Source organism: Penicillium alfredii, assembly GCF_028826965.1.
Source record: "Penicillium alfredii strain IBT 34128 chromosome Unknown utg000010l_segment0_segment0, whole genome shotgun sequence".
Lineage (NCBI taxonomy): Eukaryota > Fungi > Ascomycota > Eurotiomycetes > Eurotiales > Aspergillaceae > Penicillium > Penicillium alfredii.
In genome coordinates this window covers 1,321,272-1,343,501 of record NW_026622707.1, presented here as the reverse complement: position 1 = coordinate 1,343,501, position 22,230 = coordinate 1,321,272, and the positions used below count along the sequence as shown (strand labels likewise).

The window sequence follows — 22,230 nt, the reverse complement described above, 5'->3', positions numbered from 1 at the left end:
CACTGAATTCCGGGACTGGTTCAACCTTCAACCGTAGATACAGACTCCCCTACGCTGATATGGAGAGAAGAACATCGGTAGGGACACCAAATCACACTGCCAACCATCCCCGAATACACACGCTGGGTATTATTTATCATGAGAGAAATCATGCGATAAAGAAGAAATCACCAAAGATGCTAACGCTACAGTCCGCCAGGTGGTCCTCCGAGACGAGCTAGCCGGGCCTCCAGATCACGCACCCAAGGCTCGACAGTCTCGACATTGGAGCGCAGAGCTTCCTCGCCCTGGCGCATCTTGTCCTCGACGACGGTCAAACCCTCGCGCCACTGCTGAATCTCCGAGGCCATCTCAGCGTGGCGTTTCTCGAGTGCATCGATGGATTCGGCGGCGTTGGATGCGCCATCGTGAGCCGCGCGGAGGGAGCGCAGGCGTTCCAGAACGCTGGGGAGCAGCGGGTGCAGAGACTGGATTGTCGGGAGGGTGGCGTACAGAGCCTGGATTTTGGCGGCTTGCTCGTCGTCGGCGGGGACGGTGTCCGGTGCGGGCGGCACAGCGTCGGGCTCGGAGCTTGTGGCGGTGATGCGCGCGGTCTGGGCGGCTTTGGCGGCGTCCACAGCGCGTCTGCGCGCCGATGCGAGGGCCTCGGCGTCGGTGGTCAGCTTGCGGACCCGCGTCGAGAGTGCTTCGAGGTGCGGGGTCGTCAGGCCTGGGACGACACCGGGGCCACCACCTGGGGCGGAGGCGGGGTTTTTGCCCACGAGCAGGCCCGTGAGCGCGGAGAGGCGGGAGGTGAGTTGATCCAGTGAGGGCAGGACCGGCTGCAGGGACGGGTCACTGATCCCATCGCCGATGAACGGGTTCGAGGAGCTTGAAATGCCCATGGAGGCCTCGAGGAGGGCCAGACGGCCGTCGAATGCTGTCGCATGCGACAAGAGGCCTGCGGGAGATGCCGCTGTCACTGCCGGCGCAGCAGCCACGGCGGCAGTGGGTGCTGAACCACCGGCCGGGGATTGTGGTTTAGTCGAGTCCGCAGCAGGCGCCGCGGGGCGGGCATCAGACCCGAGTTTTTGCGACAATGCCATAGCAGCCGAGTGCGATGAGCCGACGTCACCCCGCGACGAAGCATGCAGGTTATCCAGAGCCCGGCTCAGCTCTGCCACGCCATCACCCAACGCATTTTCTTCCCCTGATTTTTTAGCGGACGCCTCCTGTGACGGCCCACTCCCCTCGCCCTTGTCCTCGTCAGACGTCGGCTGTTGAGCCATTTCCACCTTCAAATCCTCGACCTCCCTTCGCAATCGTGCCAGCCTTCTCTCGAACGATTCGTCCTCGCTATCAGTCAAGTCGCCCACTTCTTCGGTCCCGTCCTCGCGTCTCCGCCGGCGGCGACGGCTTTTGCTCTTGCTCCGATACGCCTGTCGTTTCGTGGAAATAGTGTCGGAGAAATTGGCGTCCCGGGCATCCACGGCGGCGCCCATGAAGTGCAGGCGCGCCTGATCGGCATTGACGCCTTCACGATCGATGTCTGAGCTGGAGCCGGCGTCGTCATGGTCGGAATCCGTGCGGACGGTGGCCGTCTAAACAGGCTCAGTTATTAACATGAGGGGATTGCGTGTCTCGAGTTCCATAGAAAGAATCGCTCCACTCACTGGCACTGTGGATGCTTCGTCGGTCAAATCGGGGGTTTCGTAAATATCCGGGGCGGGATCCTGGGGATAGTCAGCGGAATGCGGTGGTTTTCAAGAATGCACCCGAAGGCTGAAGTCTCTCTTACCAGGTCTGGCAGACCAGCATATTTCTTGTTGAAGGCCATGGCGATGGGAGCTGTCGGAGCTTCACGTCAGAGCGTCAACACGAAACCCTGAAAGGGTACCTCAACACCTCAGGCAGTAATGCTGACATAGCACCAACCCACGGATCTGCTGAGTCATCCACGTGTCAGCCTCGGAAGAGACGCACGTGCAATGCGGTCATCTCGACTGCAGTGAAGAACCGCGGAGGGTTATATATTGACTTGGTCTGCGTCTCCATTCCTCTCATTACCCCTGGTTTCTCCACACTCCAACCCTGTTCTCTCTGTCCTCAAGTACCCGGATATCTCCCTACTATACCACCTTGTATACACAATTGATATCGCCCCTCATCACCCCGCATTCCGATTCTTCCCCGGTTTCCCCCCATCAACACCGCAATCATGGCCGCCCCCGCTGATATCACCATCAAGAATCTCAATGGCGAGTGGGTTATGGTAAGTTTAGACTCTCTGGGATTGTTGACATGAAAAATTAAGATATAAAATTAAAAAAAAAAGTCATTGCGGGCTGACGTGTGTAACAGGACTCAACGCTGTCCAACCCGACAGACTCCATCCTGGCTCTGGTATGGACTTTCCTTTCCCTTTCCCAAAGTCGAGGCTACATAGGATGCTTCTCAGAGAGACTACACTGTGAAAAGAGGGAATCCAATACCGAAGAACCCAGCACTAACAATTCCCCAAAGCAAGGCATGAGCTGGTTCCTACGCAAAGCCCTCCCCTACGCCACGGTGACACTGCATGTGCACCAGTACACCGATACAGAGAGCCCGCTTGTGTACCACATCGACATCGACCAGGTCATCACCGGCGGCATCACCGGCAGCAAGGAAGCACGCAAGCTGGACTGGGAGGAGCGCGAGCACGTCGACAACATCTTCGGCAAGCTGCAGGGCCGCTCGCGGATGTTCCGCGGCGCCAAAGCCGACGACGGCAAGGTGCGCCCGTCCGTCGACGTCCACACCAAGGTCGGCGAGTCAGAGGCCGATGCCAAGGTGCAGAAGTTCTTGCGCGGCGAGGTCTTGGTGGATGGTTCGGCCAGCGATGGGTTCATTGTTGATGACGAGGGCGCTGAGTTTGGTGACGGTGATGGCTTATGGATGCAGAGCTTTGTACGCAATGAGGAGTCTGGGTGGACTGCTGAGCAGGTAGGTTTTTTGTTCTTGGTTCTTTCCTTTGTATGTCAACTGCCTTTCTACGGCCAGTCAGCTAATGCTTGCCATTTCTCAGATCTGGGGCTTCGAGCTGGTTGAGGGTGAGCGCCGATACACTCGCCGTGTGGCTGTCACGAAAGATGGTCAGGTTGAGCTGGCTCGCCTGGTTTACACCTTCCAGCAGCGGAGGACCTAGTAAGCCGGTGGAAGATTCCCGGCGAGATCAGAGGCGGCTTTTTCATCGCGGATTGCGGATAAGCTAATTCCCTCTGGGGTTATCCCATACCTCAATACACTGTAGATCAATTCAGCGTTTAGCCTTATTGACATTCTTATACTTCGGTGTTAGACATTGACGGTTCGAAGTACCTTCATTGCAGGAATTTCCGTAAATAAATAAACAAAAAAGCTTTTGCTAAGGCAATACAAATGGGACATAAACATGATCATGATCAATTAGGAAAGTGCAAAAAATCAAACAGCAGTGACACTAGGAGTGACTGGGCATCACCACATTGGCCTTGGTGCTCACCGCATCCTCGCTCTTCCAGAGACTGGTCACGGTCTTCTGCTGGGTATAGAACTGCAGACCGGGCTTGCCATAGAAGGTGTTGGCACCACCACCGGCAATACTCTTCTTGTTACCGGTGAACGAGAACATGGGCAACGGCACGGGGATAGGCACATTAATGCCCAGCTGGCCGGCCTCGATATCCTTCTGGAAGCGTGAGGCGGTCGAACCAGAGCGAGTGAAAATAGCGGCGCCGTTGCCGTACTCGTTGGCATTGATCAGGTTGATGGCATCGTCCAGGGTCTCGACGTTCAGACAAACCAGGACAGGACCGAAGATTTCTTCCCGGTAGCACTTCATGTCGGGGGTGACGTTGGTGATGACCGTCGGGCCGATCTGGAGATACAATCAGTACGGGGTGCTCTTGCTGCAGATTCAGGCTTTTCGATAGGTTGGAAAAGCCTGTGGGAGAAACTTACAAAGTTGCCGTTGGGGTACTTCTCGGGTTTGTAGCCCCGACCATCGAGAAGAATGGTCGCACCCTCCTCTTCGGCACTGGCAATCAGATCCTCGATGCGCTTCTTGCTCTCAGGGCTAATGACCGGTCCAAGGTCTGTTCCCTCTTCGAAGCCGCCGTTCACGTTCAGGGCCTTGGCCCGTTCCGCAATCTCGGGCAGCCATTCCTTGGTCTCACCAACCATCACGACCGTGCTCAGAGCCATACAACGCTGGCCAGCGGCACCAAAGGCCGCACCAACAATAGCGTTCAGCGATTGGTTCTTGTTACAGTCCGGCAACACGGCTGCATGGTTCTTCGCACCTAGGTTGGCCTGGACGCGCTTGCCATTGGCGGATCCACGAGTGTAGATATACTCGCCCGCACGGTTGCTACCGACGAAGCTAATTGCCTTGATGGCGGGCTCATCAAGGATGAAGTCCACAGTCCGAGCGGAGCCGTGCACAACGTTAATGACGCCCGGGGGGAATCCAGCCTCCTTGGCCAGTTCCGCGAGGATCATCGCGGCGCCAGGGTCCCGCTCCGACGGCTTAATGACCAGGCAGTTGCCGGTAACTGTAGCAATAGGGATGCACCACAGTGGGATCATGGCGGGAAAGTCTAGCTTTATCATCAGCACCCAAGGAAGCAGCTTGGAAGTACACACAGCTTAGGCTTACTAAAGGGACAGATGGCCGCTACCACACCCAGCGGCTCACGGTAACTTCTTGTCTCCATGTCCTTGGCTACCTCCAGGACCTCACCCGTCATCTGGGTGGTGATGCCACATGCAGTCTCGGCCACCTGCAGGCCACGGAGAACGTCGCCCCGAGCGTCGGCGAACGTCTTGCCCTGTTCCAGTGTAATGGAGGCAGCCAGCCGGTCCCAATTGGCGCGAATCAGTCCCACAAACTTGAAGAGGATCTGCTGTTTGGCGATGATACTCGTAGCTCGCCAGGCGGGGAAGGCCTTCTCGGCCGACTGGACAGCGGCCTGCAGCTCCTCATCCGTGCTTTGGGGCACCCGAGTGACTAGATTGTTGGTGGCCGGATCGTGGAGATCAATCCAAGTTGTAGCCTTGGAAGACACAAATTCATTATCGAGAAAATTGGTAGTGTCGAGGGGCTTCGCAATCGGCTGATGATCCGTCGGGTATTCGGTGGCGGTCGAGGCGGCCGAGGTGGTTGCGGGGTTGAACTGCTGCGCAGTAGCATGCAACCGGCGTATGGCCGAGAGGGAGGAAGAGGAAGGCATTTGTCGTCGATCCGAAAAGCGTGCAGCTGGCGTAGCGGTGGTGAGAGATCGAGGCTCGGTGGCAGCTTTGGCAACCACAGGCGTGCGGGGAGCGGCGCGGAGAGCGGGGAGCGAGCGGGCTAAAGACCGACGAGCGGCCATAGTGAAATGCGAAGGGAAATGAAAACAGAAGGAAAAGGTGTCACAAAAGAGGACAGTCGTAATCGAAAGAAAAGAAGAAGAGAGAAGCGTGCCGGGAATACGGAGTACATAAAGGGACTCGCATACCCCAGGCCCGAGGTCAACCGCTTGGCTTAGCTCAGCCGATCCCCATACTCCGATAAGCTGTGCTCGGTGGTGTGGACCAATCACAGGCCCTGGTCTCATCGCCGACTGCAGGAAGGCAGTTCCGCACTGGCAAGCACTTCTACGGCCTCTCTTACCCTACGTTCTACCCCTACGAGGTACGAAGCTATAGGCCCTACTACCAGCCCAAAATCGAAGTACACACGCCTCCATTCACTGCTCAGACTACTACACATCTCCAAATAACTAGATGCAATCTCATTCGCTGGCTTTACGGGGTAATCTTTTGTGTCCGGTCCCATGGCCTTTACTCGGCAGAGGAGCGAGTGGTGCGCTTGGTGGCACCGCTCTTGCCGGTGTCGGCGGATGAGCTGACAGCCTCGCCTGCCTTCTCCTTGGCAGCACCGGCGGCCTGCTTGCCCTTCTTCGCCGGGGCGGGAGCGGGGCTGCTGGCGCCAATGGCACTCACGACGATGAGAATCATCGTCACCAAGAGTGCACCGAGGCCACCAGCCACCTCGGGCAAGGTCTTGACGGCGTTGACGGGGTCCTCCTGAACCAGCTCGATAAAGTAGTGCACCTTCTGGCGGACAAAAGTGACGGGGTCGTCCTTGAAGTTAACGGTGGTGCCCTCGTCTGGCATCTCGGCCGGGGGCTGGTTGATTTTCTCCTCTTCCGTCTCGATGGGGAACTTGACATCGAAGGTTTCCTGGCGAAGCTTGGCCGCATCCTCGACAGAGTGACCAATGTAGATATTGTCGAACAGGATGTCGCTCTGCATGGTCCAGATTTCAAAACCGATCTGCAAAAGGAAAAGAAGAAAAAAACTATCAGCGAGCCGTCCAAGGGAGAGACTTGGAACATAGAATAACATACCGCACCCATGGGCTCCAGGTTGGCCGGGGTCTTGTCCTCGTAGAAGCCAGGGTTGGCGATTTTGCGCGGCGCCCAGGGGCCCTTGTAGGCCGGATTGTCGATCAGAGGCGCAGACCACTTGCCCTTGTAGTCGGGGTTTTTCTTATGTGGGCGATTCCACACGCCACAGCCAGCGACCTCGGCGCACTTGGGGTTGGGAACCGTGGGGGCAATCCAGTCACCGTCCTCCTCATCATCCCAGTCCTCGGGCTTCTCAGCCTCGGGGTCGGGGATGCTGTCGGGCTCATCCACCAACCAGTCCTCGGGCTGGGTGGCTTCCTCGTCCTCGATCTCGAACGGAGCCTCCTCATCCCAGTCTTCGGGTTTGGTCGCCTCGGGATCAGGGATCTTGGGCTCGTCGACCCAGGTGGAAGGCTTCTTGTCCTTGGGGTCATCGATCTCCTTCGGGGGGTTCACCGGGGGACTGAAGTCCTCCAGGAGGCTACCCGACTTCTTGGATTCGCCGTTGACCAGGATCTCAAAGGTCTGGTCGGGCTTGATGATGAGAGTGTACAGGGAGGTGACCTTGGAGGTGTTGGCGACGGGAGGGCTGTCCAGGTGCTTCTCCTCGTATTCGCCACTCTTGGGGTTCTTGTGACGGAAGATGAAGTGGACCTAAAGAAGGGTGAGCCGCTGGCCTGAGATAAAGATGTTGAAACACTCATACCTTGTTGGTGGTACCGCACTTGTCGGGACCGAACATGATAACGTACGGGGTACCGTTGGAGAATTCCTCCTGGTGGAGCTTCTTGTTCTCCTGAAGAAGCTTCAGGTAGGCACCACCGCACACCAAAGAGTCTAGGGCGTGGGAAGTCCATGTTAGCGCGTCGGCCTCTACCCAACAATGACCTCGACTTACTCTGCGGCTTGACTTCATACTGCACCACGAGGGTTTTCCCTTTGTTGTCAATCTTCTTGGGGAACTTGGCAGAGATGGCGTGGTGGGCGGCCGCGTTCTTCACGACCAGACCCTCGTCGCCTTTGATACCCTGGAACATGAAAGGTTCCTCGACCTCCCATTCGCCAACATAGGCCCAGTCTTCGTCCGACTTGGGGTCGTCTTTCTTCGCGTTCGAACGCTTCCACCGGGATTCCCAACCTTGGGTGAATTGCTCTAGGAAGGGAGCTTTGAGGTTGGTCGGCTAACAAGGGCATGAGTACACAATTAGAGGGGAGAAACGAGGAAAGCCTCCATTGGTGCAACTTACCGTGAACGTAGGCTTCTCAGCGACCGCAACGGTGGGATCAGCAGCTTCCGACTCCTCGGCATGGGCATAGCCCATGAGAGAGGCCGAGGAGACCAGAGCCGAGGCGAACGCGGCGTTAAAGCGCATAGTGAAACAAAGAAATGAAAGGGGTGGAGCACACAGCACCGAAGAGACACAAACCAAAGCAAAGCAGAAAGAAGGAAGAAAAGAAAAAAAGTGGGCGCGGAGGTAAATATAGGATGGAGCACCGGGGGAAGGTCCAGGTGGCCTCTTCACAGCACTCCCAATTGGGACTAGCTTGGCCGCGGCTTTCGATCGTCTTCGACGCTGCCTTTCTCCCTCTTTTTGTATACGCGGTGGTTTTTCTGTTTCTTTTTTTTAGTTTCTATGCAGATGTGTTTCAATTACTTTGAAATATCTATTTTATCCTCGTCTGACCTCAATTTATAATGATGCTGCCGCCAGCGTGGTTTGAATCCGCCTGTTCACTTGCGTGCTATGTGGATATGCTTGCAGATCCGATTCTCCCCCGCCCAAGGATTTGTCGCGGTGACAAAACCCTCGCCCATTCCACCCATCCCAGGTTGATCTCGATTTCTAGATCGCCTCTCCTCTTGGATTTCTCTATCGGTGTTTGCTAGTCATTCCACCATGACCACTGTCGCAGGAAAGGCTGTCGAGGCCGTCGGGTCCCTCACTAACAATGACCATCTGGTGCAATCATCCGACCCAGAACACCCCGCCAATCTCATTCCGGATCTCTGTCGCAAATTCTACAACTGGGGCTGGGTTACCGGTACGGGCGGTGGGGTAAGCACATCTGGTGTCGACATCAAAGACTCGCAACGGCTAATCTTATACAGACATCGATCCGCCATGGTGATCATATCTTCATTGCGCCCTCTGGAGTCCAGAAAGAATTGATTCAGTCGCACAACATCTTCGTCATTCAATGGCCCACGGCCAAGTACCCCGCAGAGGCGCGTAACTATATCCGCAAACCTCTCAAGCTGAATCCCTCGGCTTGCACGCCTCTGTTCCTCACGGCCTTTGAGCATGGTGCTGGCTGTTGCATCCACACCCACTCGCAGTGGGCCGTTCTGGTGACCCTGCTGGTGGAGCGGGAGAAGGGCCCTGAAGGGTGCTTCGAGATCAACAACATCGAGCAGATCAAGGGCATCCCTCGCGGCAAGGGCAAAGGCATGCTGGGGTTCTTTGATACCCTGAGTATCCCTATCATCGAGAATACCGCGTTCGAGGAGGACTTGACGAGTGGTCTGGAGGCGGCGATGAACAAGGACCCGGATACGTACGCGGTGCTCGTCAGGCGCCATGGAATGTAAGTGTTGTCTCGCGGCTGCGATATTGCTTCGGGTAAAATACTAATGTGCTGGTCTCTACCACAGTTATGTCTGGGGAGACAATGTCGCCAAAGCAAAGACTCAGTGCGAGAGTCTGGATTACCTGTTCCAGCTGGCCGTGGAAATGCACAAGCTGGGCATTCCATGGATCAAATAAAACCAACATCATGGGTAGATAGATTAGCCAAGAGTTCGAGAGCTTCAATAGATACGATGTGACGCTGGATGCTTATCTGGCGCTTAAGCTATGCCGTCGGAGCTGGAGATTTGATTTTAATGCGCATCTTTGGTACTGAGGACCAAGGAGTTTGGCAGTGGCAAGCATAGTCGTGGGCGTGGGCCACGAAAGGTCAATCTGGCTCGGAGATGCAAGTGAGAAACTTGAGGTTTCCGAAGCTAAGACTCACCTCTCCGACTCTGGCGAGGCCTTCTCGCCAGCAAAGCAAAAGAAATTCGAGTCTCACATTCCTCTGGTGAACCGGGCCCCGGAGACCCGTTTCGAATCAGCCAAACCGCTTTCCTTTCCCTCGGATATTTGGTCACTCGCTTGCTCGATATGGAATATTACCGGGCAAAGACCACTGTTTGAAGGATTTCTAGAGACGAAGACGATATCACCTGCGAGCAGGTTGATACACTTGGCATTCTGCCCCCGGAGTGGTGGAACAAATGGGGGGCATGGCGAAATAAGTTCAGCGAGGATGGGAAGCCAATAAACCGAGGATCGTATCGAGCATGGGAAGACCGTTTCGAAGATAGTGTGCAGCAACCTCGACAAGCGAAAGACATGCTGTGAGCCAGCCGAGCGAGATGCCCTTTTCTCGATGCTCAAGTCGATGCTTTCTTTCAGGCCTGAAAGTCGCCCTTCTGCTCAGGAGGTTCTTGCGTCTGAATCGATGGTGAAATGGGCACTGTCTGAGTATGAAAAGGGTTGGAAGTCTTCTTGAAAAGGAAGAGAAAGAATTGAATTGAAATAGCGAAGTAGTTGGATGAAGATAAATCACAGAAAAGAATATATTTAGCTAATATGCCAGTCCCTATCGTTATTTCCCCCTAGATCATTGTTGTGACAAGCCTGGATTGCTTCTTCAGTCTCGGAAGCTTACGTAGATGTCAGAAAGTGGCTGGAGTTATGTCGAAGTCGATGGGAAATCAGATGAAATTGTATGAGAAAGACCTTACGGGCGGGTGGGTTGGGGATCCCGTGAGTGACCAAGGCCCGCGCGGATCATCCTCCACCTCAACTGCCACAGCTCCTTCTCCAATGCTCCGAACCTCTCTCGCCTTGCTTCAGAGCTTTGATTCCCCCAATTGAAGTTTAGCCTTTAACTCCCTGTTCTTTATAATTTGTCCACTTTTATCCCGGCCGCACACGACCGCTACCAATGGATCTCGACGCGGGCGACTCCCCGTGGGGCGGTAGGCAGTAATGATACCACGGCTCTTTGGATTGCGTTCTAATCGATAATGCAGATGAGCCATCCCAGTCCACTACGACCCATGTGACGCCAAAGCCCGACACCGAGGACAGTGGTGTGTTGTCTCTGCTCCCTCTCTCTCTCCCAACCCCTCGCTAACCACAGCGTTGAGCTGGTAGCCCCCGCACAATCCGCACAGTCAAGCAGCGGCCTTGCAGTTCGTACGCCAGGGGGACGAGGTGCCCGAGGGGGCGCAAGATTAGTGCGCAGGCGACACGTTTGGAAGCCGTTGACGACACCGTTGACCCACTGGGCCCATTGGGCGAAGCACCGCTCGAGGCTGGGACTTCCACAGAGGAGGCCCCGGCACCGCCGCAGAAAGAACCATTCGCCGGACGCAGTGCGCGACCACTCTCGTCTCCTTCTCAAGCTTCCAGCGCAGCGGGCGTGGCAGACTCGGTCAATGTGGAAGACGATGCCACGGGATTTCGCGGTCCCCCGCCCGTGCAACCGCCGATGGACACAGAAGGACCCAAGCGACAGTCGCAGCCCAGTGTTAGTGTGGAACAGGCTGCAAAACCGACATTCGAGATCAGCGTGGGAGATCCACACAAAGTGGGGGATTTAACAAGTAGTCACATTGTCTACCAAGTTCGGACAAAGGTACCGTTGGCTTTGAGATGGGAGAATTACCGCCGTCCGAGAGTTTCGAAAATACTGACAGCGACTGCAATTATCTAGACGACATCAAAAGCATATCGCCAACCCGAATTTGCCGTCACCCGCCGTTACCGCGATTTCCTATGGATTTACAATTCCCTGCACAACAACAACCCCGGAGTGGTGGTCGCGCCCCCGCCCGAGAAGCAAGCTGTTGGCCGATTTGATACCAATTTCGTCGAGTCAAGGAGAGCTGCTCTGGAGCGCATGTTAAACAAGATTGCCAGTCACCCTATTCTTCAACATGACGCGGACTTGAAAATCTTCCTGGAGAGTGAAGCTTTCAATGTTGACGTCAAGAACAAAGAGAATCGAGAGCCAGATTTGGGCCAGAACAAGGGCATGCTGAGCTCTTTTGGCATTTCGGTAGGCGGAGGAACCAAATTTGTGGAGCACGACGACGTAAGGGACACCCATATCCTAGATGCAAATGGCTAGGCCTACTCACTTCTGAATAGTGGTTCCATGACCGCAAGGTTTATATGGACGCACTGGAGAACCAGCTGAGGGCCTTGATGAAGTCCATAGACACCGTGGTTGCGCAACGAAAGGGGCTTGCCGAAGCAGCGGGTGACTTCTCAAGCTCACTACATGCCCTCTCCGCCGTCGAGCTCTCTCCGGCACTCTCTTCGCCTTTGGACGGACTGTCGGAACTTCAGCTGCGCGTTCGGGAGCTCTATGAACGACAGGCCCAGCAGGATGTTTTGACGCTCGGAATCACGATCGATGAATATATTCGCTTGATTGGCAGCGTGAAAACAGCGTTCTCCCAGCGGCAAAAGGCATTCCACAGCTGGCATGCCGCAGAGTCAGATCTCCAGAAGCGCAAGAACACGCAAGACAAGCTACTGCGCCAGGGCAAGACTCAGCAAGACCGACTCAACCAAGTCAGCGCCGATGTCGCCGATGCCGAGCGCAAAGTCCACCAAACCCGACTTCTGTTTGATGATATGGGCCGCCTGATGCGGAATGAACTGCAGAGGTTTGAGAGGGAGAAGGTGGAAGACTTTAAGTCTGGTGTGGAAACATTCCTGGAAAGCGCGGTCGAGGCTCAGAAGGAGGTAGGTCTCTCTCGTACTTCCATTGCGTAAGGCTTATGCAGCTCACTAACGGATAACAGCTGATTGAACTCTGGGAAACATTCCTGTTACGTCTGGATGCTGGTGAGGAAGGTTTCCCGTATTATGTGCCTCCTCCCGTGGCCGGCGAGGTATCTGCCGGGGCAGAATCCACGGCATCGGGCAGTGAAATTGCGCCGGTGGTTGCCGACGAGGAAGTGTAATCTGAGTCTTTGCCCAAACCTCGGGTCCCCATGTACAAACCCCGAAGTTATGAATCGTGTCAGCCTGTCTCAGCCTGTATTCTCTATGGCACTCCTTTCTTTCCCCTCGGAGATCCTCGTTTGATGTCATGGCGCGACTTGATGATCATAGTCAGCAAGCCGTTGGACTTTTTCTCCTCTTATTATTCTTGTCTTGAGAAAAGCAGCTCAAATACCACTGTTGCGTGTCGTAGCCAATATCACAAATTGACATTCTTGCATCCTTCCCCTGGGTCCTCTGTCCGTCACCAAGAGTTGATCATGCGCAGTAACCCGAGTATGGTGTTTATCCTCGAGACCAATCAACCAGTGCCATGCAGCATCAACTGATTGTCTCTAGGCTCTGTGGAATCAGAGCCCATCTGTATATTCAATAGGAGTAGAGCAATGTTGATCCTTTAGGTAGTATAGTCTTAGATCTACTTTATCTCTGTACATGACAACACTGGTAGAAATCAAACAGCGAAGGGGGGAAAATAAGAAATTGATCAAAACCTCAGGACCCTGTGAGGCCTATCGAAGGTAATTGACGAGTAGATCTATGGATCCACGAGGTGCTAAGGTACATAAATCAATTCTGTCCACTCGGAGCACAGCCGCCTAGCTTCGGGTTTGTCTTTGTGGATAAGTATATAGTATCCGCGTTAGTGTGATGGTCCCTATTGTATTAGGCGAGGGTATTGTTAAATTTTTTTTTATCGATTGAATAACATTACGGGTCTCTCTCGTGCTAAGTATCGTCGTTCGGGACTATATTACAAAGTGCCTATTAACTCGTGTAGCTTTGGTAGCTAGCCAATGCCTTGATATTCCAAAATGGTGACCTGCAAGAACACAAGTTCATGACAATCCTCCCAATCTGACATTAGATAGATTGTAGCCCCAAAGCTTCTGAACTTATTTCCCGTAGGTATCAATTTTCCCACAAGCGCTAATTAATCTCTTCGTCTACAAGGGGCGGTACAGGTATTACGTGAAGCCAACTTTGGCTGCAGGACTCAAGGTTCTAGAACCTCAAAGTCTAGCTTTACAAATAAACCAGGACCAGAGCGGCACCTGCTGCGATGTGCCTTTTTCACAGACCCGCGAGTTAGTGCTAAGGGTGCATGTGACTGCTATCATTGGCCTTGTTCTTAGCTAAACGCACGAATCCTGCACGAGACCCCTGTCCTCCTGGCACAATGGATTAAGATCTGTTCCATGAGGAAGCAAACACTGCATCAAGATATTGTTATTGTTTGGCAACTAAGGAGGCTGAAAGGGATCGAGAGTATACCTGAATTGTCTACGATCTACCATCGGTTTGGTGTCTCTGTGCAGGAAAGACCGCAGCATCCGATCCCAAAGATCATGCAATGCACGATGTTTACATGACCTAGACCTTATGGAGTATCAAAACATAGGACTTTCCAAATTAGGGTGATCTCTTTGGCAACAAAGAGATTCGCCAAACTTGGAATAGTTGGATGGGGCCGGATGTTCCAGCCAATGGTAGCAACTTCATGATGTGTGATGGCTCTTCGTTTGTCCTTATGTCTGGTTGTACCACTCCACTTGAGGATTGTGCTCCTATGCGGAAGCATTGTGAATATTGTAGAGTTCGTCCTATGAGACCCGATCAGTCGAAGCCTCAGGAGTAAGGGATTTGTTCTCACCAAGACCTGATTCAGGGGATCGAGCGGTGATATCTTTCATCGATGCTGAAATCCCCTCCCATAGGACACCGAAGAGCTTGGCCGCAAGCCTATCCCAACTTGGTCGGTCCTGTACATCCAATATGCCACGGTCCTTCAACCGTTGGAATTCTTCATCCCTAACTCTTCCTGTATATCCCAAAAGCCGTATGCTTTCAAATTGTCAGCGATTTTAGCTTGCCTGCATCTATTCCACTCTCATCTTTCTCACCCGGGGTCGCGCGACGCTAAAGCGGTGCTCACCCATTTCCTCTTGGCAATTGAGGTCTCCTTTGCGCCTCGAAGGAGCAGCCAAACGGCAGATGAGAAGGGGAGAAGGAAGGGTCGCGAGGCACGGAAGGTTTAGCCAAAGGGCCACATCAGCGGTGCAGGGACGTGCAGGGCGATTTTTCAACCGAACCAAAAAGATTGGGGGATCCCCGACATACAACAGCCAGGGTTCGCTGGTGGTCACCCACCCAACTACTAACTGACCGGCGTGTGGTTTAAGTACGGCTGAGCGGACGGGAAGCCCTGCTTTCCACACCCTATGGTCGTATGTACTAGTCAAATATTGACAATTAACTTTGTAGAAGCGGTTGTCTGGAAAACCATGACCTGAGAATCTTATTTCACCCCGATCTGTCCGCTGCTACTCTAGGTTGTCCGCACCGAGCATTTCAAACCTTGTACTACAGCCGACGCATCAGAAAAATAGCGGATACGGCAAATGTCTAAACACGAGAGCCCATCTATGGTCCTCAGGCGAAGCCTCGCCGATCTCCATCCCGACCGGTTTCAGGATGTCGAGGAAAAAGGCCAAAACAGAGAAATTTTTCAAAAGTGAGCTCAGAAAGGAGAATCTAGGAAGAGAGGAAATCTTCTAACAGGCGAGATGATATGTATCCAAACTATACTGTCTACTCCTTCAATCGTGAGGTAGTGTAGAGGTAACTGATCTACCTCTCTGTAAACCTTATGTTGTACAATCCCGCCTGGTCACACGTACTGCTACTGTGCTAAAGGTCCGGAGGCAGAGATCTACACATAGGGCCATGTTGATCTCACCCCTTCTATTTCTACTTGATTTTAAGTCACGTACACTTTAGACAAGTTGGAACCGGTACTTATCCTGGATTCTTAATTACAACAGTCAGAAAATACGGGTCAAGCGTTGAAGGAGTAAGATTCACTTATATGGCTGGTTCACCTACATTGCAATGATGTCTGCAGTTCAGCAGCGAAGAAAATATTCAGTCTAACCAGGATCTAACAATGTCCTGAATCGCATCCCACAACCAAGCATCATGTAACTTGGCCAGGTGGTCAAATCCATGCTCCCCATCCCGCACGACCAGTCGAAAGTTGAGGCTGGGGTCAACCTGGGCAAGTTTCCTCCGTAACAGGTAGCTCTCCTCAACAGGAGCCACCGTGTCATCCAGCCCATGGAGTATCAAGACTCCACCGCGTGGAAAGCGTGCTCCAGCATCGAGCCTTTCAAGCAGATAGGGAGTAATGGAAGCTGCTGGGAAAAGCTGGCCTAGCTGGCCATATTGGCATGCCGCAAACATTAGCCGGAATCGATCGGCGTCGGCGGCGGCGGACACAATCATAGGCTTCTGCGTGAGTGCCTCCTGTCTCTTAATGCTGTCTAGATGCCATCTCAGCGTATCCGGTGGATAAGCCGGGAGGTTGAACACAGGCCGTTCCTGGCAACTGCTGAAGTAGGGTGCTTTCGGGTTGACTATGGGATAGACGGCATTGACCGCTCGAATCTCGTCTGGGTGACTTAAAGCCATTTGCAAACTGAGATACCCCCCGGCACTGTCGCCGATAGCCATTATCCGACTCAGATCGGGCTTCACTGTGCCCTTTGTTTCTTGCTGTAGCAAGATGGGAAGCGACCGATGCATCCATTGCCAGTGGTCTTCCACATCCTCAAGCACTTCCAGTACAGAAGACTCCGGCAACAGTCGGTAATTTGGAGAAACAATGATGGCCGAGTGTTCCTGCGCTAGTTCGAGATACCACGGGCTAAAAAATGGAGGAAAGAGACTGTATCCAGCGATAAGGCCGCCACCATGATAGCGAAGTAGAACTGGTCGAGGAACGGAGAGTACGTGTTCTTGAGATGGATCGTTCAAGCTCTTGGGATAGAGCACATCCACGGTGATTGTATGGCCGTGGACCGCTTTATAGCCGACGGAGACGATAGAGAATGCTTCAAACCGCGACAGGTCGGTCGCACCCAAGGTCAAGGCATCCATTTTGAGAGTAATCGGAGGTCTGGTTCCTAGTAATTGCAAAGGCTGCGCGTGAAGGCAGAAGCCCCTCATCTGTAGGTGTATTCCAGTATCAATTTATCCCTCACTTCATGTACATCGGGGCCGAAAGCTGGCTGAACTTTCTCCACTGTGTCGGTTCAAGCTCGCATTCTCGACAGAAGAGGAAAGTCAAGTGGGGTCCAAAGGCCGGTTCTATTGGACAACCATTCTAGCTGCGAAGAATCGCGCCAAAGTGAAGCCACGCATTGCCCCCACCCCCCAAAACCAAAAGAAACAAAGATATGCAGAACCATTTCTAAGACTCGTCAGACTAACCTGAACGGGCACCCGTCAAACCAGATGGTAGTTATTTGGTTAGTGAGTTACTTCCGCTGATTAAGCGCAACCCTCGTGCCGAGAAGGCCCGCCCTGAATAAAGTTAAGCCTACTAGTTATTAGGGTTTGACTAGTTGTGGTGGCTGGTGGGGCCCGCCAAAAACCTACTTCCGGCCCCGAATGTAAGCTTAATCGAAGTTTACTGGGAGGTAAAGAACACCTCCAGACGCGTGACCCAGAGCATAGTCTTCTTCCCTCCAATAGCTCTTTGTCTTCTTCTTCATGTTCCTCTCCAGTTTATAACGGTCATTCTGGACATATCGAATCTTGAAATCCACCTGGCCCTTGTGGATGCGAAATGCGCTGACAACACCGTGGCCTAGGAGTGGACTGTGCCCGGGAAGAGTCGGGGTGAAGTGGTCCGAGCCAACGCGGTAGAAGGTTCCATCGATAGAGTCCGGAATGGTGCCTCGCACCATAGCATCGCCGATTTCGCCTTCGAGGCGGATTGGCATGTCATAACCGCCGAGGTCTTCGGTCAGGGACCATCTGGATGGAAGATTCTCGGCGCCTTTGATGGGAAGAAGGGTCGTCATTTTCATGAAACCGTGATGGGAAAGTAAAGTCAGATGTTATGATAGAGAAATATCGGCGGGAATAAACAGTTCATAAGCCATGCGCAGACGTTTATATATGTTGCGCTGGGAGTAACCACAGTTCTAACCGGTAATTCCGAGAATTGTGCCATTCCCAACATAGAGAAGGAAACAAAGTTGTGCATCGGCGTTGCGGAGCCTAAAGACGCCGCAGCTCGTGAGACAAAATCGAGCTCCGTGTTAGGCTGCTGCGTGTTGAACTTCGTCGATACTTTCTTCTTTTCCTTCAGGCCGATGATGCACGTGCTATAGAATGCCGGAAGTAGACCTGTTCCTCAGCTTCCGATTGTTAGGATACTTATCATAGCAGAGGAATGACGACTATGAACTACTTGCTCCCAATATTCGCGTCGGGACAAGGCGTCCGATCCGGTGGATATGCAGACCTAAAAATTTTCCCGATCAGCATAACCCAATCATTTGGATGCTATTTTGAAACATTATCCCCGCCCCCATTCGCCTCCTCTCTCCCCTTCCCCCAACGACCAGCCAACGGGATATTTGATGTCTCTTAGAAGTTAAATAATACATACAAGTGAAGTTGCCAGTAAGTTAGTTGGAGTCATCATGTAAGCGGCGCGTGCTTGCACCAAGGATCCGATATGTTTGCCTCATCGTCCAAAGATTTCCGGCAGAGATGCAGATCATGCGACCTTGTCCGCAACTTCTCCCTCCCGCTCCAGTCGGACCCCACAACCTCGCGAAATGGCCCAAATAGGAAACTTTTATAACGTAGACAAGCTATATATGTCTTCCTGTGCCCTTGTGAAGCGACGATCATTACGTACAATGACTCCACCACGGAATTGGCCTTATATGGGCATATGGCCAATCTATTCCCCTTAGGGGTAAGCTACCTTCCTCCTTGGGCCAAATTGCGAACCTGTTAGTCTTGTTGGATCTATGAGGTGCGGCCGGGGTCAGCGCTTCGGTGTAAGTGGACCTATATCCGTGGCTACTCTTTTTACAAAGTGGGGAAGGTAATTTGCGCTGATTTCTTTGGAACCCACAGCTTTTTTTGTTGGGAGTTATATAAGATCATATTTTCAGAGCTCGAAATTTTTTATCTTGATATAAGTTTTCAAACCAACGCTATCCCAACAGCTTCCTACACCGATTGAACATTCTCTTCCAGACGTCTCTTGTCTTTCAAATCATGACCTTCAACCGTATCGCTGTCTATGGTCACCGTGGATTCGTTGGCTCTCGAGTTGTCGCTGCTCTAATTTCCTCGGGAGCTCCAATTACTGTTTTGCATCGCCCTAGCTCGGATACTTCCAATCTCCCCGAACATGTGAGAAAGATTGAAGTCGACGTTCTTGATGAAGACGCTTTGGTTGGTGCCTTGCAAGATATAGACATTGTGATGTCAGTCAGAACTACTGCGCATCTGTACCTTTTCGAATCTATGCTAATGGATTTCTCAGTTCTCTTGTTGGAGACGAGGGTACCGACAGACAGTATGGCTTTGTGAAAGCCATCCCTAGGACTAATGTCCGGCTTTTCTCCCCTTCGGATTTCTGTCTGCGATATTGTGAGCAGGGAATGCGCATGCCCTGTATGAAGGCAAAAGCGAAAGTCGAAAAGGCTTCCAAGGATGCTGGGATTCCAACCACCGTCATCCACCCAGGAAATTTCGCTGAATTCACCTTAAGTACACCGTCAGTCGTCAACCGACCACTCGGGATGTTTATCCATAACTGACTTTCACAAATATAGGGCGGTGGGGGTTGATTTGCAGAATAACATATTGGTCTACACCGGCAACTCTGCTAGCGAAAAGGTCACTATGTGGTGCGTAACATTTCACCCAGAGAAACTCCTTCTCATCTATTTATTCACTTTGGTCTGATTAAACTAATTCCTTGTAGCACCAAGGACTACGTAGCGGCTGCGTACGTCGATATATTTACCACCAGACCTATACGCACTATACAGAACCGGACCATCACCTTGTCAGAGCTTGCACCAACAGGTATGGAAATTGCTGCGATCATGAAAAAGAAGAATGGCAGAGGCCCCTCTATTGCGACACGAAGCTTAGAGGAAGTCAATCGAACGATTGAGGATTGTATCAGCAGGGAGAGTAATCTCGCTGTCCCGGCATATTGCCGCAAAATCTGGGGAACGGGAGAAATGATGAAGATGCTTCCCGATGATTTATGGGAAGTTAAGGACTACAGGAAAGCAAGTTTAGAGGACCTTGTCATAGGAGGAAGATTGGAAAGCTATAGAGCCCTACCCGATCATGTATTGGAGTATCTAAAAAAGATGCTCTGAGACATGTATTACCATCTACTACCAGTCTTGCCCCTCTGTCCTGTTCGAGAAAACATGCACTAAGCATTAGTTCTTTATACTAGACAAGTACGATACGTAGGAAGATGACGTACTGCGCTTTCCAGACACGGCATTTGCAAGCAGGCGTCAGGGAAAAACAAGCCTGTGGACGGTTCTTTTGAATTCGTTCCAGATTGGGAGTTTTATTTCCAAATTGGGCATGCTACGTAGCTCAGTATGTATGTGCGGACCACAGCGCAAACGCTGCTGCCTCTTGCTTATGGATAATTTGCCGATGTTCCCACAGTTGATTATTTTTGCTCTTCCTCTTCCGGCTGTCAGCATAAGAAGACGCGTATCTAAGTCATGAGATGGATATTACATTGGACTATACCTCCCGGGGACGGAGCAGCGGGTTTAGAATTGGCTGGCTGCGATTCTGGTTTAAGCACAGCCTGTTTCCCCCAGCACAGACATTCTTTCCTACCCAGCGATCGGACTATGGAGAGGTGTGTATTCTAGCTGCCGAAGTGCCGTTTGTTTCAGTAATACTGTTAGTTCTTCGAGCCAGGATGTAGGTCAGGCCTCTCAAGACGGCTGAGATGCGGAGGCGTCAAGTAGAGTTTGAGCTGCCTACATCAAAGAGTACGCGACGTCTCGTTAACCCTCGAGGTGGGGCTTGTCGTCATCAGTATCAACCTCGGGTGGGATAAACACGTCAAATGAGGACGCTAATCAGATGGGTGGGACAGTCCCTCGCGATCTGTCCAGAAACGGAAACATATAGTGGAGAAGTTCCCAGGTTCCCATGGACACAGCCACTAGTTAACCGAATATGCAGTCAGATAACTAATGCTATGCTATTGTCGTCATTATCGAGCCGAGGTTGCCAATGCTGAAATCATACCTTGATACAACACATTGACCCCTAATCTACCTCCTGGCCATACCGCAAAACCAGTCTTCTGCCCCTGACCGTTGACAAAAAGCGCTCCTCATTAAATATGCCAAACAGTCAGTCATCTGTCGAAGATCGCTTGCGGCAGCTCATGCCGAGCCTCTCGGTTTATATTGAAGGCAGGCACTATCAAGACTGTCTCGAACTATACAACCGTGCGCTGAAAAAGGAACCACTGGTCTGCGCTCGGCCACGGACAGAAGAAGAGGTCTCAGGCTTGGTTCAATTTTGCACCGAAAAAAAGATCCCCTTTGCTGTTCGCTCAGGCGGTCACGACTTCTTCGGCCGCTCTGTAGTCCACAAGGGTATTCTCATCGACATGCGCGACGTGGACACGGTCAGCATCGGGTCGGACCGAGCCCACGCACGCGTTGGTGGCGGAGTGATTGCCGGCCACCTGCAGGAAACCCTCAATTCTCACGGCCTATTCACCCCTACCGGACAGGCAAAGTCCGTGGGCTATGTCTCTTGGGCATGTGGCGGAGGGTATGGCTTCTATGTTGGAACATACGGTTTTGGGGTTGATCAGATACTTGGGGCTCGAGTGGTCTTGGCCGGGGGCCGCGTGGTTGACACCGACGAAGATTCAGAATTACTGTGGGCGCTACGTGGCACTGGGGCTGGCACATTCGGCATCGTCACAGAGCTTCGCGTGAAGGTATACCCAGTGCCTAAACTATACGCTGGCTTCCTAGCCTTTCCCCTGGCCGAGGCCGCAACTGTCATGGACAGGATCGAGAGGCTCTTAGATGGTAATTTTCCCGATGAGTTCAGCGGAGATGCCATCGCTGTAAATCCTGAAATGGCTCCGACAACGGTAGCCGAGCCCTGTTTAGTTCTGTTTTGGTGTTGGACTTCGCCCAGCGAAGACCTTGGGCCTGCGAGAAGCTTCCTTGAGCAGACGACGCAGGCCGGCAGGGTTCTGGGGAACACGGTCACAGAGAGTAAGTTCTTAGGCTTCCATCATAACATGAACTCCAGCTAACTGACCTGTATCCAGCTCTCCCAGCCGCCTACGGCTTGGGTGATTCATCGTCAGGAACCTTCTTCCGCAGTCGAAACGTTAATCGGATACATCAGAACGTTGGCACCATCCTCGCACGACACCCTCCACCACACCCGCTGTCCGCTGTTATATTTCACAATAACCACGGTAGGGGTGTTCGACACCGTGTTGCCGATACTGTCGGGGCGGCCTTTCCGAATCGATACCAACATGTCATTCTCGGCCTCCATGGGGCCACCAGGCCAGGCCGTGCTGATGAACAGGAGCTTGCAAGTGCAGCCAGATGGGTCATAGAAGTGGAGGAAGCGCTTGATCAGAACGGTCTATCCTTGCCAGGAGGGTTCCCTGCATTTTGGCCCCCTGACCAAGTGGACATAGACCGATTCTTCGGTGAGGAGAAGGCTTTAAGACTGCGGCAGTTGAAGGCGCGACTAGATCCGAACAATCTCTTTCACCAAGCCCTGCCCGGTCTAAATGGGTTTTGAAGGGAATCGAATATCATACTCTCTTGTAGAAGTTCCGCCATGATGCAGCTTTAGTGTCCTGGTTATTTCGCGGATCATTAGTAATCCACTTGCGATGTGGCAATCCCTGGTGA

The 22,230-nt window shown here is 52.7% G+C and overlaps 10 protein-coding genes across 10 annotated transcripts; 5 read left to right on the top strand and 5 right to left on the bottom strand.

Moving 5' to 3' along the window:
• Positions 1-185: 185 nt before the first annotated feature.
• On the bottom strand, positions 186-1,816 carry NUU61_008063 (uncharacterized protein; the record flags this gene model as incomplete). The annotated part of the gene is made up of 3 exons (XM_056658588.1): positions 186-1,580; positions 1,653-1,712; positions 1,778-1,816. 3 exons carry the CDS (start codon positions 1,814-1,816, stop codon positions 186-188), a joined length of 1,494 nt encoding a protein of 497 aa, XP_056508881.1.
• A 381-nt stretch (positions 1,817-2,197) lies between these two features.
• On the top strand, positions 2,198-3,166 carry NUU61_008062 (uncharacterized protein; the record flags this gene model as incomplete). Its single annotated transcript, XM_056658587.1, has 3 exons — positions 2,198-2,251; positions 2,341-2,964; positions 3,047-3,166. The coding sequence occupies 3 exons, from the start codon at positions 2,198-2,200 to the stop codon at positions 3,164-3,166; spliced, it is 798 nt and encodes a 265-aa protein (XP_056508880.1).
• Positions 3,167-3,460: 294 nt separating this feature from the next.
• Positions 3,461-5,372, bottom strand: NUU61_008061 (CoA-acylating methylmalonate-semialdehyde dehydrogenase; the record flags this gene model as incomplete). The annotated part of the gene is made up of 3 exons (XM_056658586.1): positions 3,461-3,877; positions 3,961-4,598; positions 4,658-5,372. The coding sequence occupies 3 exons, from the start codon at positions 5,370-5,372 to the stop codon at positions 3,461-3,463; spliced, it is 1,770 nt and encodes a 589-aa protein (XP_056508879.1).
• A 451-nt stretch (positions 5,373-5,823) lies between these two features.
• Positions 5,824-7,765, bottom strand: clxA (calnexin; the record flags this gene model as incomplete). Its single annotated transcript, XM_056658585.1, has 5 exons — positions 5,824-6,318; positions 6,393-7,046; positions 7,099-7,229; positions 7,291-7,573; positions 7,640-7,765. The coding sequence occupies 5 exons, from the start codon at positions 7,763-7,765 to the stop codon at positions 5,824-5,826; spliced, it is 1,689 nt and encodes a 562-aa protein (XP_056508878.1).
• A 525-nt stretch (positions 7,766-8,290) lies between these two features.
• mde1 (methylthioribulose 1-phosphate dehydratase MDE1) lies at positions 8,291-9,157 on the top strand (the record flags this gene model as incomplete). The annotated part of the gene is made up of 3 exons (XM_056658584.1): positions 8,291-8,449; positions 8,503-8,978; positions 9,046-9,157. 3 exons carry the CDS (start codon positions 8,291-8,293, stop codon positions 9,155-9,157), a joined length of 747 nt encoding a protein of 248 aa, XP_056508877.1.
• Positions 9,158-10,385: 1,228 nt separating this feature from the next.
• NUU61_008058 (sorting nexin 1) lies at positions 10,386-12,420 on the top strand (the record flags this gene model as incomplete). Its single annotated transcript, XM_056658583.1, has 6 exons — positions 10,386-10,419; positions 10,474-10,533; positions 10,591-11,081; positions 11,160-11,540; positions 11,597-12,199; positions 12,259-12,420. 6 exons carry the CDS (start codon positions 10,386-10,388, stop codon positions 12,418-12,420), a joined length of 1,731 nt encoding a protein of 576 aa, XP_056508876.1.
• A 2,965-nt stretch (positions 12,421-15,385) lies between these two features.
• On the bottom strand, positions 15,386-16,399 carry NUU61_008057 (uncharacterized protein; the record flags this gene model as incomplete). Its single annotated transcript, XM_056658582.1, has 1 exon — positions 15,386-16,399. One exon carries the CDS (start codon positions 16,397-16,399, stop codon positions 15,386-15,388), a length of 1,014 nt encoding a protein of 337 aa, XP_056508875.1.
• A 521-nt stretch (positions 16,400-16,920) lies between these two features.
• On the bottom strand, positions 16,921-17,328 carry NUU61_008056 (uncharacterized protein; the record flags this gene model as incomplete). The annotated part of the gene is made up of 1 exon (XM_056658581.1): positions 16,921-17,328. The coding sequence occupies one exon, from the start codon at positions 17,326-17,328 to the stop codon at positions 16,921-16,923; it is 408 nt and encodes a 135-aa protein (XP_056508874.1).
• A 1,216-nt stretch (positions 17,329-18,544) lies between these two features.
• Positions 18,545-19,668, top strand: NUU61_008055 (isoflavone reductase; the record flags this gene model as incomplete). The annotated part of the gene is made up of 4 exons (XM_056658580.1): positions 18,545-18,756; positions 18,816-19,049; positions 19,108-19,182; positions 19,260-19,668. The coding sequence occupies 4 exons, from the start codon at positions 18,545-18,547 to the stop codon at positions 19,666-19,668; spliced, it is 930 nt and encodes a 309-aa protein (XP_056508873.1).
• Positions 19,669-20,672: 1,004 nt separating this feature from the next.
• On the top strand, positions 20,673-22,117 carry NUU61_008054 (FAD-binding oxidoreductase; the record flags this gene model as incomplete). The annotated part of the gene is made up of 2 exons (XM_056658579.1): positions 20,673-21,570; positions 21,627-22,117. The coding sequence occupies 2 exons, from the start codon at positions 20,673-20,675 to the stop codon at positions 22,115-22,117; spliced, it is 1,389 nt and encodes a 462-aa protein (XP_056508872.1).
• Positions 22,118-22,230: the final 113 nt, after the last annotated feature.